Source organism: Coregonus lavaretus, assembly GCF_964263955.1.
Source record: "Coregonus lavaretus genome assembly, contig: HAP1_SCAFFOLD_368, whole genome shotgun sequence".
Lineage (NCBI taxonomy): Eukaryota > Metazoa > Chordata > Actinopteri > Salmoniformes > Salmonidae > Coregonus > Coregonus lavaretus.
The window spans coordinates 217,501-237,283 of record NW_028164956.1 but is presented as its reverse complement, the minus strand read 5'-3'; the positions used below and the strand labels follow the sequence as shown (position 1 = coordinate 237,283).

The window sequence follows — 19,783 nt, the reverse complement described above, 5'->3', positions numbered from 1 at the left end:
CAAGTTCAGAAAGGCTCTCGTTCATCTGAGCTATCAGGTGGACGGTAACAAGATATCAAGTTCAGAAAGGCTCTCGTTCATCTGAGCTATCAGGTGGATGGTAAAAAGATATCAAGTTCAGAAAGGCTCTCGTACATCTGAGCTATCAGGTGGATGGTAACAAGATATCAAGCTCAGAAAGGCTCTCGTACATCTGAGCTATCAGGTGGATGGTAACAAGATATCAAGTCTAGAAAGGCTCTCGTACATCTGAGCTATCAGGTGGATGGTAACAAGATATCAAGTTCAGAAAGGCTATCGTACATCTGAGCTATCAGGTGCATGGTAACAAGATATCAAGTTCAGAAAGGCTCTCGTACATCTGAGCTATCAGGTGGATGGTAACAAGATATCAAGTTCAGAAAGGCTCTCGTACATCTGAGCTATCAGGTGGATGGTAACAAGATATCAAGTTCAGAAAGGCTCTCGTTCATCTGAGCTATCAGGTGGACGGTAACAAGATATCAAGTTCAGAAAGGCTCTCGTTCATCTGAGCTATCAGGTGGATGGTAAAAAGATATCAAGTTCAGAAAGGCTCTCGTACATCTGAGCTATCAGGTGGATGGTAACAAGATATCAAGTTCAGAAAGGCTCTCGTTCATCTGAGCTATCAGGTGGATGGTAACAATGAGAACCTGAAAGAAAAGAGAAACCCGTACACTGCTCTTGCTAGTATCACTGTTTTTATAATGCTACTAAAAGCAATAATAAAAAGTGATACTAGCAAGAGCAGTTTGCAGGCTTCTCTTTCAAGAAGATATAAAGACAATTTAGACCAGAGCTCAAGTCAATACCACCATGGCATGGAACCACATTATACAGAAATGATACCGCACTAATGATCTATACGATTTTTTAAATAACTCTAAACAATACTGCTAAACCATGTGAAATGTAAGAGTGTGAATATGTGTTTGTTCTTTCTGGTGGCTTTCCAGTTCATGAACTAAATATTCCTTGGTGTAAAGCCTGGACCAGTCCACTCACCCTCCAGCTGCTGCAGCATGTAAACAGGTCCTTCCAAAGTCGTCAGGGGTGTCTATATCAAAGCCTGATGAGAGGAGCTTCCGACAGCAGTCAGAGAACCCACTGAGAGCAGCCAGGTGGAGGGGGAACATCCCATGGACGCCTCGCCTGCAACACATTTTTACATTTTAGACTTTAAGCAGACACTCTTATCCAGAGCGACTTACAGTTCATTCAGCTAAGATTGGAAACAGCACCACATCACAGTCCTCATTAAACCCCACAGCAGATCAACACATCAGCATGCTGCAATGCCCTGTCTATCAACCCCCCACACACCACAATGTGTTGAGCATAGTCTCCAAGCGGCTATTCGGTCAATGACAGAATTGCAGATGCATGTTGCATTATTGCTGGAAACTGTGTGTGTTCTCACTTGGCTGTGTCAGCTCCGTTCGTGATGAGTGTATTGATGAGTAACTCGTGGCCGTAGCGAGCAGAGATGTGCAGGGGTGTGTTTCCATTCTTATCTTCACAGTCGATCTCAGCACCTACAGAACACACACACACACACACGTCAACCACTTGACCCAAGAGGCATCATGAAGCATTATGTTCAACCACATTGCAAGTAACATTGCTCTGTGCCAGTGAATCATGGTTTGAAGACTAAAGACAATGCTGAAGAGCCTACTGGTTCATATATATTCAGTTGAGAGCATTCACAGCGACTCACCATTCTGGATGATGGCTTGAGATCTGGAGAAGCGTCCGTGGATGGCCGTCATGTGGAGGGGGGTCTTTCCATCTTTACTCTGCAGATAGAAAGACAAAGATGGTTCACACGGCAGTCTGTGCTGCTGACCACAGGCAAAATCAAACACGTATTGGAGGAGCGCTTGATTGCATTTAGTTTGCATTGTTAGGCCTATTCCATTGGTATTTGAATGTAGACCAGGGCCAAATACTAAGCCATGTGCTGCGTCAGTGTGTGCGTCCCAAATGGCACCCTATTCTCTTCATAGTGAACTACTTTTTGAACCAAAGTAGTGTACTTATAAAGGGAACAGGGTGCCATTTGGGACACAGGCAGTGCCACCACGGCTCCTTGCTCTATGGGCCCCTGGTCAAAAGTAGTGCACTACATAGGGAATAGGGTGTTATTTAGTTCAGACACAGTGTTGGTCATCCGGTCTCCTCACCTTGATGTTGACGAGGGCCCCGTTGCCCACCAGCAGCTCCAAGCAGAGCGCCCCATGGCGCAAGGCGGCCGTGAAGTGGAGTGGGGCGAAACCCTTCTCGTTCACCTGGTTCACGTTGGCGCCGCACTCGATCAGCTCATTCACCACCACGTCCTGCCCGTTGTAGCATGCCACGTGGAGGGGGGTGTTACCGTAACCATTGGGCTCATTTATCTGGAGGGAGCAAGGGAGGGAAAAGAGTGGAGAGAGAGAGGGGGGGGGGGGAACAAAACAATACATTCCTGATCAGGTCACTTGGTTCTGAAAACCCCCTGGCCCAAAACACTGGCTCCAACCTCCATCTCTTCATTACTTGAAAGGAAATCATTCGCCAACCCACTAGAGCTCTGTATTTTCATTGAGTTGTAATTGAACAGTGACTACACATTTGAATGCGTGTTGACTCACATCCACTCCAAGGTCCAGGAGGTACTTGACCACACTGATCATTCCACTGGAGGCTGCAGAGTGGAGAGGGGTGTAGGCCTTCTTGTCTTTACAGGACACCTCTGATCCATGAGAGGCCAGAAGTTTCACCACCTCAATGTGCCCTATGGTAGAGAGAGAGGGGGAGGGATAAATAGAGAGAGAGAGAGAGAGAGAGAGAGAGAGAGAGAGAGAGAGAGAGAGAGAGAGAGAGAGAGAGAGAGAGAGAGAGAGAGAGAGAGAAGGGGAGGGAGATAGTAAGGGGGTTAAGAGAGAAACAGAGATACAAACACAGAGAGATAGGCAGAGAGAGGGAGAGATAGATTAGTTTACAGTGGTACACAGCACCATAAGCAACACCTACATCATGTTAGTACAACTGAAAACATCTAATCAACCTACTAAGTACATGATTCTGACATAATAACACACTAGACGTGGCTCATACAGCTGAGCTGTGAGACTAACACACAGTCCATTCATTCATTCATTCATTGGTATAAAGGACATTAGTCAGAATGTAAATGATGTGGTAAACTCATCACCCATGTAAGCAGCCCAGTGGATTGCTCGGCGATCCTTCTTGTCAAAGGCATTAATGTTGGCTCCTCTGGAGAGAAGCAGCCTCACCATCTAACAGGGAGAGGAGAGCGAAACAAAACACAGGTTGAGGAAAACTAAACAGCAAAATCCGCTAAATCTGTCTTCAAAGCCTCCCCTTTAAAAAATATATTTTGTATTCACAATGAATGAAAGATAACATGTAAAGACATGGTACATTTCTCCCCTTTTAGTCCCCCTTTGACCTCCCCCTCTCCCCAGAATGCCTCCAAACACATTTAAAAAGAAAGGGAAAGTAATTGACTTACATGTCAGAAAACAAAACAAAAGTATACAACAACGTTACTTCAAGCAAAAATGTAATAGCCTAACAATTTCAGGTGATTAAGTGATTTTATAGGCCTATATAGCAGTAATCTCAAGGTGGGGCCAAGAGTACAAATTTGGAGGAAGTGTTTGGAGCTGTTCAAAATAGGATATCATCGGGTCCCAGGAGGAATAAAATGAGTTGGTTGACCCTCGAATGGTAACTTCATTTTTTCTCATTTTAGGAACAGCTTCAGATCTTCGAGCCAAAGAGAGGCTAAGGGAGGATTGATAGATTTCCAATCCAATAAAATCCTTCTGCGGGCTAACAGGGAGGCAAAGGCAATGGCATCTAGCTGTCTATTGGTCAGAGAAGGATTGTTGTTTGGTACTCCAAAAATAGCAATTTCTGCACTAGGCTGCAACTTTATATCAAATGCTTCAGAAAGGGTTTTAAATAGTGGACAAATAATCTGCCAGACGGGGACAGGACCAGAACATGTGGGTCAAGTCCACCAAGGAGCTTTTACACCTGTCACATGTACCATCAATATTTGGGTAGAATTTGGACAATCTGGCCTTACTGAAATGGATACGGTAAAGTACCTTAAACCGTATAAGGCTGAGCCGGGCACAAGAGGAGCTTCCATTTACCCTCAGTAAGGCATTTCACACTCAGATCGGATTTTATTCAAAGCCTCCTCTGAACAAACTCAAGCATACAACTAGGGCTGTGATGGTCATGGAACTTCAGGTGTCGGTGATTGGCGTGTCTTATGTACGTGGTCATCGACAAAACTGACAGCTGACAGGGGGGCGGGACGGACATTAGCAAAGGAAAACATTAGCGCGTTTAGGCCAGTCTTGCTCTCAATTTTGGGGAAGCTAATTTTCTCCATGAAAAATATCAAGTATTCCATGCATGCATCACATTTGCAAACATATTTTTGTTTTGTTTTTTGTTTTCACCTTTATTTAACCAGGTAAGCCAGTTGAGAACAAGTTCTCATTTACAACTGCGACCTGGCCAAGATAAAGCAAAGCAGTGCGATAAAAACAACACAGAGTTACATATGGGGTAAAAAAACATAAAGTCAAAAATACAACAGAAAATATATATACAGTGTGTGCAAATGTAGCAAGTTATGGAGGTAAGGCAATAAATAGGCTATAGTGCAAAATAATTACAATAGTATTAACACTGGAATGCTAGATGTGCAAGAGATTATGTGCAAATAGAGATACCGGGGTGCAAAAGAGCAAAATAAATAACAATATAGGGATGAGGTAGTTGGGTGGCCTAATTTCAGATGGGCTGTGTACAGGTGCAGTGATCGGTAAGGTGCTCTGACAACTGATGCTTAAAGTTAGTGAGGGAGATAAGAGTCTCCAGCTTCAGAGATTTTTGCAATTCGTTCCAGTCATTGGCAGCAGAGAACTGGAAGGAATGGCGGCCAAAGGAGGTGTTGGCTTTGGGAATGACCAGTGAGATATACCTGCTGGAGCGCAGACTACGGGTGGGTGCTGCTATGGTGACCAATGAGCTAAGATAAGGCAGGGATTTGCCTAGCAGTGATTTATAGATGGCCTGGAGCCAGTGGGTTTGACGACGAACATGTAGTGAGGACCAGCCAACAAGAGCGTACAGGTCACAGTGGTGGGTAGTGTATGGGGCTTTGGAGACAAAACGGATGGCACTGTGATAGACTACATCCAGTTTGCTGAGTAGAGTGTTGGAGGCTATTTTGTAAATGACATCGCCGAAGTCAAGGATCGGTAGGATAGTCCGTTTTACGAGGGCATGTTTGGCAGCATGAGTGAAGGAGGCTTTGTTGCGAAATAGGAAGCCGATTCTAGATTTAACTTTGGATTGGAGATTCTTTATGTGAGTCTGGAAGGAGAGTTTACAGTCTAACCAGACACCTAGGTATTTGTAGTTGTCCACATACTCTAGGTCAGACCCGTCGAGAGTGGTGATTCTAGTCGGGTGGGCGGCTGCCAGCAGCGTTCGATTGAAAAGCATACATTTAGTTTTACTAGTGTTTAAGAGCAGTTGGAGGCTACTGAAGGAGTGTTGTATGGCATTGAAGCTCGTTTGGAGGTTTGTTAACACAGTGTCCAATGAAGGGCCAGATGTATACAAAATGGTGTCGTCTGCGTAGAGGTGGATCTGAGAGTCACCAGCAGCAAGAGCGACATCATTGATATACAAGGAGAAAAGTGTCGGCCCAAGAATTGAACCCTGTGGCACCCCCATAGAGACTGCCATAGGTCCAGACAACAGGCCCTCCGATTTGACACACTGAACTCTATCTGAGAAGTAGTTGGTGAACCAGGCGAGGCAGTCATTTGAGAAACCAAGGCTATTTAGTCTGCCAATAAGAATGCGGTGGTTGACAGAGTCGAAAGCCTTGGCCAGGTCGATGAAGACGGCTGCACAGTACTGTCTATTATCAATCGCGGTTATAATATCGTTTAGGACCTTGAGCGTGGCTGAAGTGCACCCATGACCAGCTCGGAACTTATGTAAAATAGCTGACTATTCCTAATGTGATTAGTAAATTGGATAGTCATAATTTAGGCTAATAATATAACTCAATCACAGGCTGTTCAATGCAGCGGGTGGTGGAGTAGGTTTCTTTTCACTGGAAAAATGTGGCCTTTTATTATTTTAAAATCACGCAATTCTACTACACTTTATATGACTAGAGAGATTAGCAGAATATTTTTCAACACGACTTTCAAGTGGCACTGACCCAGTGATAAAGACAGTGAATATGCACACTCACCAGGGATATAGCCGATGCCAATGATACTGTTCCCTCAATTAAGTTGAGGATTTTGATCATTAAAAAGACATTAGTATTTTCATCTTCTTCTCTTTGAAGCAATAAGCCAATTGCTTTCCAAACTGTTTTCCCTCCATTGTATTTTGAAAAATTGCGATATGCCTGGTTGAGCCTCTCTTTCACTGACATTCACAACTCAACAGTCATCTATTTGGAAGCCTATTCGCCGCACCCGCTGCCTTCCGACAGGCTACGCGATTTAAAACAATCCAGAAGAAGCTAATGATCATGCTTTCTGGTATAGTATACACACGTAACATGTAGGATTCCCAGAATATGTTCTATATTCTCATTATTAACTCATTATAATCAGTGGTTTAATTAGAGTATGATTGGCTAAATAAAACAATGGGCCTATGGTAATGCAACATTAAGTGATTCAAGGAAACTAGCCTATTTTGTTTGTTTATTTGCTCGGGCATCTGAATTACAATTATTCATGAACAATCATTTTGCATAGCTTATTCTTTTAATATTGAATAGCCTATAAATGGTTATTACAGCTTAGTTATTAAAACTTAATTTCTCACAAGAATGAGGTTGTGAATTGGGAGGTTCAGCTCGGTCTGGGCCTTACTAGGTCCCCCTGTTAAATCGCCAGCTCTGCTAAAAAGTGCCCACCAGAGTTCTACATAGGCCTAGAACACGGCCTGTGCTCTAGCTTCACATTGATGGTGACAGCGAGATGGAGATTGTGGCCAAAGCAATTTAGCCAAGGCCAGTTCAGTTGCCTCACTTCAGCCACAATGTTGGCCCTGTTGTCTGTGGCGATACAGGACATTAGATTTTCATCAAGGGCCCAGTCAAGGAATTCCGAACGCAGGGCTTCGGAGAGTTTGTCGGCTGTGTGGTATTCCGGAATGTAGGTTGTTTCCAAACAGTTGGATTTCAGTGTCCAGTCTTTCGTCAGATAGTGCACTGTTAGGTTCATGTAAGGAGTCATATTTACACTTGACCACATGTCCGTATTCAGTGCAAAAATAAACAAATCTACGTCCTTTAGCTCTGTCTGAACCTCCCCCTTCACCTTGTTGAACAAGGTAGGGACCGCTGTTTGAGACAAATACTTTCTCCCCGGTAACTCGTATAGTCTGTCAAATTTCCAGAGCATTTATTTGAAGGCGGGTTTCTCCACCGTTCGTAAAGGCACCATTCCTATGACTAAATAACGAGTTCCAGTGTCTGGCAGTGCTCGCCACTTATCGGTGTCCCGTTTGTGGTGCTGGAATTCTTAGTAGGTAGCCTATGGGTTTGGCGCATATTCTGCAAACAGGCTGGCCAAGTCATCTGGTTCTCCATCGTCGTTAGGTGTGAAACTGAAATGTGCCCAAACAGGTTGTTATGGGTTTTTTTTTGCAATGAGAGCCATCTTTTTCACCTCACTCCTCTGATCTACTGTAACAATGAAAAAGGTCAGAGGTGAAGGTCAGAGGTCAGAGGCTACCCACCCACCCCCAGCCTGTAGGCTATAGATCTAGAGGTACTATAGTTACCCCCGGTCCCCACTTTTCACCTTACCCCCCCTCTTCAATTAACCTGAATTGACCTTCAAAGATTCTCTCCTATTCGCACATAGAGCAGATTTGGTGATTGCGGTGCATCAAAAGATAGTCCATCTATTAAACTGTCTATATCTCCTCCAACTAAGTCAGCAAAACAATACCATATAATCAAGAGTTAACACTCCCGCTATGGATAAAGTATATCTACATTAAAATAAAAGGTGATAAAACATTTTATGGAGAGAAAATCATACTTGGTTTTGACGGTTATTTTATTTTCATGGCGTTCTTCATCCAAAACCGTCAATGTCACGGTTATCCAATTACCGTCACAGCCCTACATTCAACCAATATAAGTAATCGGATGCACAGTAAGCTCAACGTGGGGATAGGACAGGTATAAAGTGTAGACTACAGTGTGTAATCATGTCCATGCTAATTGCTAACCTCCTGGTGTCCACTGAAGGCTGCATGGTGCAGCGCCGTGCGCCCGGCCCGGTCTGACACGTTCACGTTGCTGAGGAGAGGGACCAGGGCCTCGGCACAGCGGACTGCCTTATTGGCCGCAGCGATGTGGAGCGGCGTTTGCCAGTTCTTGTCCCTGGCGTTCACGTCAGTAGAGTGTTTCAATAACACCTGGACAGCCTCCTACAGGAACACAGTTCAAATCATGTTCAACTTTGTTTAAAGTGCATTTAAAAATCACAACACACTTAACAGTCAAACACATATGCACAGGAGTGTGTGTGAGGGCTGACAGTATCAGTACACGTACCTCACTGCAGGAAGCCACGGCCCGGTGCAGAGGAGTGAGCCACTTGTTGTCTTTGGCATTTACTCTGGCTCCTGGGACACAGACAGAAAAACAGGTGACAGACTGACAGGGGGACAGACCGACAGGGGACAGACCGACAGGGGACAGACCGACAGGGGGACAGACCGACAGGGGACACATTCAGTGCCTAACAACACACTATACAATACAAGTAAAATGATATACAACATAATTCTGACAAAATAAATGACATACCTGTACACGAAGAGACAACACACAATAGCTTAGCCCTTGGTGCAGCCACAGCTCTCGGGCACCTGCGTGAGCACATAGAAAATCACTGTCTAATCAGAGACTTCAACACATTAGTTCCCACAATGAGTTAATCAACCTGCCCATCAACAATAAGCACTGGGACTACATAACAGAAGCCATAAAGTTGAATTTTTAAGTCACATGCCCACTGGGCTAGTTTGTTCCCACCACAACCCACCAGGATGATGTCTGAAGGAGCTAGAAAGTTCCCCTCTACCACTCCTGCCTCCCTCAACCGAGGTACAATATCTGCGCGCAGAGTAGTAGCCATGGACCCACTATCTAACATCCCCTTCAGCTCAACTTTATCCTGTACTAGCACAGTGGTGTAAAACAAACTGTCATTCTGAGTAATTCTCATTGTGTTCTGAAAAATGACTGTGTTGTTCTTGGGTACTGACTCACAAAAGTAAGAATAAACAGATTGGATATCATCATCAGTGGAGGAAAAATAAGAATGCCCCACATTGCCCTCCTCAGAACGGAGGCTTTCTAGTTTTCCTGAGACCTGCCAGTCTGTCCACATCCAGGGTTCTGTCGCTGCCCAGCCTCACTACAGTCAAAGCTCATGTGGCCCGGAGAAAAGCACTTGACGCACAGCTGGTGCATCTGACAGTGAGCTTTGGTCCAGTGATTAGTGCTTCCACAGTCAGAGCACTCATGCTGACGTTTGTGGAACTGTTTACGGGGCCCTCTACATTTAACATGTTTAAGTCATTTAGCAGACGCTCTTATCCAGAGCGACTTACAGTTAGTGCATACGTTACTTTTTTTTTTTTCATACCCCCCGTGGGAATCGAACCTACAACCCTGGCGTTTATTGGGGATTTATTATTCTCCTAAATTGATGGGATGACTAACTTAGAAAGAATGCATTCTTGACTGGGCTAATGTAGGTTGTGACACCTGGCAGGCTGTGATTGATGTGAAGAGCTGTTTTAGGGGGTAAAATGAGATAAGGATTGTTTCTCCAAATGCTAGACTATGCTGGTTCTTTGTGATCTGTGAACCTTCCTTGGACGTAGGAATGAGGTCTAAGGGAGCTGGCTCTTCTCACTATGACAGGTTGTTATGATAAACTTGTGCCTGGCTGAAGTGTGCAACAAATGGCGCCGAGGAGATGGGACCAACACCTGAACCAACGGATTGGCTGAGTAAAGTTAAAACCACACTCATTCCTTTACTCTAATTGGCCAGCAGAGAAGTGGGAAACTTTCTCTGTCAGAGTATTTGAGTATTGGATCTGAAACAATGTTTTAGTTCTCTGAAGTGCCCTGCGAGGTATTTCAAAGAGTCCGTATATACGAAACATCATATTTACCATTGAAGTTTTTTGCATTAATTAAAATAACTAGTATATCTTAGAAGTCGTGTTGACCTCTTTTGTTCCTAATACCAGATTTGAATTGACGCGACTTTGACAATTGGTGACCCCGACGTGATCTGGTAGAAGGGACTTCGCTGGATACTGTCCGGCCCATTTGGTCACCTCTTTCATCGAACCGTGTGTTTCACAAACTGCCCGGGCTTCTAAAAAGGTAAGCAGATACCTATTGTTAAATAACTAAAGATCTGCACATTGGCTTTATCCAAATTAATTTTGTGAAACACCTGTCTGATGTAAGTGAACTCAATTATGAAACTATTATGAGTAGATAAGCACAATATTGTGACATGCAAGCCTTTAGTAAATGTGATGTTTAAACCATGGTACCAGAGAGTATTGGTTCTACCGGCAAGGTCCGTGAGATACGGCTAGGTTCAGGAGACAATACTGACATCTACCGGCAAGGTCCGTAATTGCGACAATACGGCTAAGGTTCGGAAGATATAGGGAATAATTGGTTTAAATAATTGCTATCGGCAAGGTTCGTAACTACGACAGTACGACTAAGGTTCGAAGAATTATACCGGCAAGGTCCGTAACTGAGATACGGCTAGGTTCGGGAAATTTTTGATAATACTGGTGACTGGCAAGGTCCGTAACTAAGGGTTGCGGCTAGGTTCAGCACAGTGTTTTGAATAAAATAGACGCGGCTGTGTGCCCAAATAGATTGTGTGTGGAATATAAGTGTGTCATTTATGACTGTGTGACATATTTGACTGTATGATAGGATTATGACTGTGTATTGTGAGTGAGTGCGATAACTGTGTACTATTTTTGCTGTGTGATAACTGTATACTACGTTTAACTGTGTACCATTTTTGACTGTGAATACAAAGAATATTTTAAAACAGTAAATGATGAGAATTACAATTAGGAAATAAAGTTTAAAGTGTGCAAACGTTAACAAAAGACACCCATAGGAGGTACTATAAAAGTTAGACAGTGCGAGTGTTGTCGTATGCATGAAAGTGTGAATGATAAACCTGTATACCTTGATAGAAAACAAATTGGGAATCAAAAGACGTTTGTGGCTGTCCAAACGGTATAATTTGGGAATAAATGTTGGATTTGTGTTTACTCAAACCATATAACCCGTCAGTAACAATCGAAAACATGAAATGAAAAGTGATGAATGAGTGTGACTGAACTAAAACGTTTGAACTGATATATTTGAAATATAACATTTGATGTTTGACATAGCGTAATACTGCTTTTAAATAAGTAAATTGAAGTGATTTGGTGTGGCGTTTAATTTGATGTATCAACCATTGGTTAAATAATTGAAAAACTTGGGTTTATTCGTTCAATTTACCAATTGATGTGTGGCGTTTAATTTGATGTATCACCACATTGGTTAAATTATTGAAAAACTTGGGTTTATTCGTTCAATTTACCAATTGATGTGTGGCGTTTAATTTGACGTATCGCCACATTGGTTAAATAATTGAAACAATTGGGTTTATTCCTTCAATTTACCATTTGATGTGTGGCACTGTAAGAATACTGCTTTCAAACAATTAAGGTTGAAATAACCTGGCGCCGAGTTTAACTAATTAGGTGGGAATAATAGATAGATGTACTTTAAATAACTAAATAGCGGACGAATATTACAAATTAAAACGAAAAAAACATGACTACCAGCGGAGAAGCGGAAAGAATATTGAAGGCTCTAAAATCCACACTTGAAACAAACGGAGGAAAAGATGGAAAAGAATGGAGCAGGCGAGGAGAAAAACTTTATAGAGAATGGATAGACGATGGTTGTATACTGTCCCCCGATGGAGTGCCTGTAGAAGGCGAACCAGGGAGAATACTGGAGACGTTGAAACGGAAAACCCAGAAAGCAGAAGGCGAATGGAAAAGTGAAGGAGAGCCCCGCAGTGGCAAAATTAAAGACGCAATGGAGAAAGCAAAGCTAAAGGAGAGGATTGGCCTAGCAATGCTTGGAAAATTGAAGAAACTGTGTGCGGAGAAAACAGGACAAAAGGAAAGGACCCGTTTATACCCACCCTTACCAACAGCGCCACCACCATATGAAGACCACCCAAAAACAATGGCTCCGGTTCTGGATATAGCGGGAAAAGTCCACTATCAACAAAGGACAGATGAGGGGGAAGAAGGAGTGTGGGTCAGAAAGAGCGATATGACTGACAGAAGGGGAGAAGTGGATGGCGGGCGGCAGGTAGCTTAGTGGGTAAGAGCGTTGTGCCAGTAACCGAAAGGTCGCTGGTTCTAATCCCAGAGCCGACTAGGTGAAAAATCTGTCGATGTGCCCTTGAGCAAGGCACTTAACCCTAATTGCTCCTGTAAGTCGCTCTGGATAAGAGCGTCTGCTAAATGACTAAAAATGTAAAAAAAATGTAAATGTACTTCTAAAAGCTGCAAGAGCGCTAGAAAAAGGAGTGTTTGAACTGAGTAGAATTGAGGGAGAGACGGGGAACAGATGCGGAACAGAAGGAGGAGGGAGTATTTACGGTGACGGTGAGAGTGAGAAGGAAGAGAGAATGAGCCTAACTGGAGGAAACGTAAGAGGTGGTCTAGCCCAGGGGGAGTGGCAACGAAACAAGGATGCTGAAGAAGGGGAAAGGAGGGAGAGACTTGAGAGACAGAGAGATGAAGAACGACTGGAAGAGTTGAAGATGATAAAAGAGGAAGTACGACACCAGGAAGCACAATTGCAAAAGTAAAAAATGGAGCTCAAAGCGAACAAGAACGGAAGTGAAAGTGAACGCTCACCAGTAAGGGGACACTGTATTGACCTCAGAGATGAGGAGGAAAGAGGGAAACAACAAAAACTAATATGTGGAGCTTTTGATGGAGACATATGGGACAACAATGATGGACCTGCATACCATACCCGAGCCAGGGCCCAGTCCAGAGAAGGACACAAAGGGGGGCAGTACCCGTTGAGGGAGACCCCAGGGGGGGTCTCAGTTTACAAGCCATGGTCTCACAGAGACATACAGACACTGGTGGACAGTCTCCCCCAACCTGATGAATCTGGACACAGATGGGTGAAGTCTTTTGAGAGTCTCACAGCAGCGGATGAACTCACCATAGGTGATATGGTTACTGTAATGAACAGGTGTATGGGAGACCAGGAATGCAGAGAGATAATGACCTCTGGGGGACTGAGAGGGCAAGTGTGGTCGGCTACAAGATTTGACCCCCACCGCAGTGACGTATGGAATGTCATAAGGAGGAAGTATCCTACCCAGGCCAGACCCGAACTGATGAGAACTCTGATATTGAATGACGATGAAACCATACCAGCATACATGAAGAGGGCTAAGTGCCTCTGGAGGCAAGCATGGAATGAAGAACCAGGAAAAGACACCATGAAGCACCTCTTCCTGACAAACTGCTTGGGGGGACTCCCGGATCAGGCTCGAGCTGAATGTGAAAAAGTTGTGGCAATCACCGCAAAATCAATTCCGGAATTTACCGAGATAGCACAACACCATGTGGAACGATGGAGAGAGGGTAAGCGAAAGGAAGAGGATGAACTCAAACAACTTCAGAAAAAGGTTCTGAAGAAGCAACTGACAGAGGACAAGCCGGGAAAACAAATGGTGGTAACCAGTACCCCAACATCTAATCCTACCACTCCTGCACCCGGAAATGATACTACTGCTGCAGTTACTGCTGTAATACAGGCAATGACGGAAATGATGGCACCTTCTGGTCCTCCTGGATATGGTGCACCCGCATACCAGCAATCCTATATACCACCACGACAACAGGGATACACCCCTAGATACGCTGACCAAGGGTGTTTTAACTGTGGGATGCATGGCCACCTGGCAAGACACTGTTATCTCCCAAGACAGGGACAACAAAGAGGGAGGGGTTACATGGGACAGTCCAGAAGACAAGCACCGAGATACCAACAAGGATGGGGAAACTGGCAAGGAGGAGGAATGCCAGTCCAGCAGCACCAACCACCACAACAGCAGAACCGAAAACAAGACCCAGCAGTGCCTAACGCTGCCTTCCTGCCCAGCATGTCATGGCTGGGTGATGAACACAATTACCAATGAAGCTGCCCAGAAACCCATAAGGATCCCACCACCAACATTTACACTTTCCCACCAGGTTCAGAGCCGATAGTGACATGTTCGATTGGAGGAAGACAACATAATATGCTGATTGATACAGGATGTACATGGTCTTCTGTACAAGCAACATATCAACTCACTACCAAAACACAAGCTTTCTCTGGGGTTTCTGGGGCTATAATGAGAAAGCCATACACAGTTCCATTGGAGGTTGTATGGGATGACCAACAGGTTACCCATCAGTTTCTATACAACCCGGAATGCTCAATGGGGCTCATGGGGAGGGACCAGCTTTCCAAACTGGGATGTAGTATCTATTGTAACCAGGAGGGTTTACATGCATCCATCACGCCCATAGATGATCTCATGCCAGTAATCATGAAAAAACTCTCCGACCCCCCTCACATGCTATATGTGGGAACACACCTAAACGAGGAAGATGAGGAGGAAGCATATGTTTACTGGCTGAAGCTCATGGATACTGACCCTGATGCTCCCCGAGTATGCAGAGAGTTCCAACTATGGAAGGCCTGGATACAGACCTTAAATGCATACTATCCACCTGAGGACCCTCCGCACATGACAATGAACTATACCAGGGACTTGGATGAAGCCTGGGAGGAGGAAATGGACGATAGGCGCCCGATTGTGACCAGCAATTATATGTACATACTCAAAGAAGGAGTGGCTACCAGCTGCATGGTCATGGATGGAGACGTGGTACTCACAGACAAATGGTTTGCTCTTCCTAATGATTCTATGCCGCATGTTACCCTTCTCGTGGGATTTGGATATGAGGCAAGATCTCTGGGACCAGCGGTAAAGGCAGCAAGTTGCCTACGGTGGAACAAAACCTCTTGTTACAAAGTGGAAAGCGCATTCCTTGAGGGAAATCAAGTATGGAGAATTAAACTCAATGTGGATGATGTGTCAAAACCAGAGGTTGTGAGGAGATCACGTTACCATGGCAGGGAGATGACTGATCATCCGGATACTCCTAACATTTTCAATCAACTACCAGAGGAACTGTGGACAACAAGTGCTGAAGATGTGGGGCTGGTTGATGTAGAACCAGTGGTTGTCTCCATTCGAGAAGGAAGTGAACTCACTATCCCAGTTCACAAATCTCAATACCCTCTCAGTGAAGAGAAGACGAGGGGTATTGAGCCTACGATATCAGGACTCCAAAAAGGACAGGTTATATATCCAACCTGTTCTGTGTGGAATACACCCATCCTTCCAGTAAAGAAAGGTGACACTGGGAAATGGAGGATGGTGCAGGACTTCAGACCAATCAACGAAGTAACTGTACCAGATGTTCGACCTGTACCAGACCCATATCTGGCCTTACAGAACATTTCACCCACCCAAGATTGGTTTACAGTAGTGGATCTCGCCAATGCATTTTTCTGCATCCCATTACATCCAGAGTCCCAACCACTTTTTGCATTTACCTATAGAGGGCAGCAATTTACGTATTCCCGACTTCCACAAGGCTACCGTGATTCCCCGGGAATCTTCAACGCTATCCTGAAGAGCCACTTGGAAGAACTAACATTACCTGAGGGGGTGACACTACTCCAATACGTTGATGATCTTCTGTTGGCAGCACCCACTGCTGAGTCTTGTTTGCAGGCCACCAAGTCCCTTCTCCTGTTGGTGGCCAAAAAGGGATACAAGGTAAAGAAAGAGAAAGTGCAGTGCTGTCGGAGAAGTGTCCAGTTCCTGGGAAGAGTGCTGTCAGGGAAGGGACAAGCTGTGTCTGTGGCTCAGAGGACCTCCATCTTGGAACATCCCAAACCTACTACTGTACAACACCTTTTGTCATTTCTTGGCCTTACTGGATATAGCAGAACGCATGTGCCAGAATACTGTCTTAAAGTGGAACCACTGCGGGCAATCTTGAGAGAAGCAGGAAACAGAAACCTCACAGCAGTCCTTAAGTGGACTCCGGAAGCAGAGGCAGCTTTAATCCAACTCAAACAGATGCTGGCACAGGCTGAAGCACTGTCCTTACCCGATTACACCACGCCATTCTGTTTGGATGTTTCGGAGCAGGATGGTTATGTACATTCCATCCTGTATCAGAAACAAAAGGGGGAAAGAAGAGTGTTACACTACTATAGCGCGAAACTGGACAACATTGAAACAGGACAGACTGACTGTGCCAGACACATGGCTGCCATTGCAAAAGCTATAGGTAAAACAGCCCACATTGTGATGAGACATCCACTTGAAATCAATACAGATCATGGGGTGACCGCTTTTATAGGCTCCAAACTTTTCACAATGTCCAGTAAAAGAAAATCCAGCATAACAAAGGCCATCACTGCAAAGCACATTACATATGTGACAACAGCAACCAATATGACCGATGGTATGGGTTTTGGAGAACCACATGTCTGTGAGGATAGAGCAGCCAAACAGATTAAAGTCCGAATGGACCTGCAAAACTCACCCTTGGAGGGGAACAAAATCACCCTGTTCACTGATGGATGCTGCTACAGGTCAAAGGACCCAAAGGAAGGAAACACTGCTGCCTATGCAGTGGTGAAACAAGACACAGAAGGAGGACATTAAGTAATGGAAGCAGAGAAACTTGGTCCCAATGAAGCTTCAGCACAGTTAGCTGAACTTAGGCCGTTGAGGAGAGCTCTACAACTAAGTGAAGGAAAGAATGTGGACATCTACACAGACTCTGCCCATGCACATGGGATTGCACACATTGATGGACCACAATGGATGAGAAGAGGCTAGGCTAGATATTGCAAAAATCAGATATACAGACTACATGCAGGCACTAATTTCTCTTGTTGAAAGATTGTCTAAACAGGTGGTGGAAGTGCGCACTCCTGCTGTTGAAACCACGGACGAGAACAGAGACATCCTGGTGGGAGATTGGGTGAGAGTGAAGGTGCATTCCAGGAAGTGGACGGAGCCAAGGTGGGAAGGGCCTTTTCAGGTGAAAGAGGTATCAAGTCACTCGCTGAGGGTAAACACGAGTAAGAAGGACGTGTGGTACCACAGACCACATTGTGCCAAAGATATAGTTCCAGGAAGAACTCTAGATCAAGTACAACAGGACTTGGCTGCAGACGGGGAGGATGGTATGGTTACTAGCGGGGCTGGCCCTATGGGGAACAGTGACATCCAGTCAGTATCATAATATAGTCATTACCTTACAGGAAGGGGAATCTCAAGTGATGTCCCTAGAACCATGTAAGATCTGGTCATGGAGGAATAGGGCTAGTGGAATTGGGGACACTGGTTGCAATTGGAACCAGAAGGAAAACTGTAACAAAATGTATCCCCATGTGTTAAAGAGAAGTACTTATCTGTGTGGGGGAAAGTGGTGTCCATATTGGGATTTTATGATTACAAATGTTGGCACCTTCTGGGAATGGCGTAGAGGCTATCCATATGTAATAGGAGATGCTTCTAAAGCAGCTAGGTTTTCAATGATAAGGGGTGTGCAGGGGTCAAAAGGGGGTGCATGTAAAGGTGATGAAATCCTACTAACCATCCAAGACATTAAACTTACAGACGCAGGTGTGTACACCTTAGCAGCAGTACGATCCGGACCAGACACCATGGGTGTGTTCACCATCGTGGTCACACCCAAACCTGCAGCTGGGGAGAGACAGACCCAGTTGAACCACATCACCACTCCAGGACCAGCTCAGCTTCAATCCACTAAGGTCCACTGGAGAGTTCATCAATGAGCTTGACGCCTTGATAAGTTCCTTTCCTGAGGATGGCTCACCCCTCACAGTTTTGGGGGATTTCAACCTCCCTATGTCCACATTTGACTCATTTCTCTCTGCCTCCTTCTTTCCACTTCTCTCCTCTTTTGACCTCACCCTCTCACCGTCCCCCCCTACTCACAAGGCAGGCAATACGCTTGACCTCATCTTTACTAGATGCTGCTCTTCTACTAATCTCACTGCAACTCCCCTCCATGTCTCCGACCACTACTTTGTTTCCTTTTCTCTCTCGCTCTCCTCCCACACTACTCACTCTGCCCCTACACAGATGGTAATGCGCCGCCGCAACCTTCGCTCTCTCTCTCCCACTACTCTCTCCTCTTCCATCCTATCATCTCTTCCCTCTGCTCAATCCTTCTCCCTCCAATCTCCTGATTCTGCCTCCTCAACCCTCCTCTCCTCCCTTTCTGCATCCTTTGACTCTCTGTGTCCCCTATCCTCCCGGCCGGCTCGGTCCTCCCCTCCAGCTCCGTGGCTTGATGACTCATTGCGAGCTCACAGAACAGAGCTCCGGGCAGCGGAGCGGAAATGGAAGAAAACTAAACTCCCTGCCGACCTGGCATCTTTTCACTCCCTCCTCTCTACATTTTCTTCATCTGTTTCTGCTGCTAAGGCCACTTTCTACCACTCTAAATTCCAAGCATCTGCCTCTAACCCTAGGAAGCTCTTTGCCACATTTTCCTCCCTCCTGAATCCTCCCCCCCCGCCCCCCCCCTCCTCTCTCTCTGTGGATGACTTCGTCAACCACTTTGAAAAGAAGGTTGACGACATTCGATCCTCGTTTGTTAAGTCTAATGACACTGCTGGTCCTACTCACACTGCCCTACCCTATGCTTTGACTTCTTTCTCCCCTCTCTCTCCAGATAAAATCCTGCGACTTGTGACTGCAGGCCGCCCAACAACCTGCCCGCTTGACCCCATCCCCTCCTCTCTTCTCCAGACCATCTCCGGTGACCTTCTCCCCTACCTCACCTTGCTGATCAACTCATCCTTGACCGCTGGCCATGTCCCTTCCGTCTTCAAGAGAGCGAGAGTTGCTCCCCTTCTCAAGAAACCAACACTCGATCCCACTGATGTCAACAACTACAGACCAGTATCCCTTCTTTCTTTTCTTTCCAAAACTATTGAGCGTGCCGTCTTTAGCCAACTCTCTTGCTATCTCTCAGAATGACCTTCTTGATCCAAACCAGTCAGGTTTCAGGACTGGTCATTCAACTGAGACTGCTCTTCTCTGTGTCACGGAGGCTCTCCGCACTGCTAAAGCTAACTCTCTCTCCTCTGCTCTTGTCCTTCTAGACCTGTCTGCTGCCTTTGATACTGTGAACCATCAGATCCTCCTCTCCACCCTCTCCGAGCTGGGCATCTCCGGCGCGGCTCACTCCTGGATTGCGTCCTACCTGACCGGTCGCTCCTACCAAGTGGCGTGGCGAGAAGCTGTCTCCGCACCACGTGCTCTCACCACTGGTGTCCCCCAGGGCTCAGTTCTAGGCCCTCTCCTTTTCTCCCTATACACCAAGTCACTTGGCTCTGTCATATCCTCACATGGCCTCTCCTATCATTGCTACGCTGACGATACACAACTAATCTTCTCCTT

General features: G+C 45.4%; 1 protein-coding gene across 1 annotated transcript; it reads right to left on the bottom strand.

Annotated features, from left to right (window-relative positions):
- Nucleotides 1-1,437: 1,437 nt before the first annotated feature.
- LOC311116419 (uncharacterized protein) lies at nt 1,438-16,611 on the bottom strand (the record flags this gene model as incomplete). The annotated part of the gene is made up of 9 exons (XM_084191508.1): nt 1,438-1,556; nt 1,742-1,820; nt 2,208-2,420; nt 2,655-2,797; nt 3,218-3,305; nt 8,338-8,538; nt 8,666-8,736; nt 8,921-8,982; nt 16,589-16,611. The coding sequence occupies 9 exons, from the start codon at nt 16,609-16,611 to the stop codon at nt 1,438-1,440; spliced, it is 999 nt and encodes a 332-aa protein (XP_084047634.1).
- Nucleotides 16,612-19,783: the final 3,172 nt, after the last annotated feature.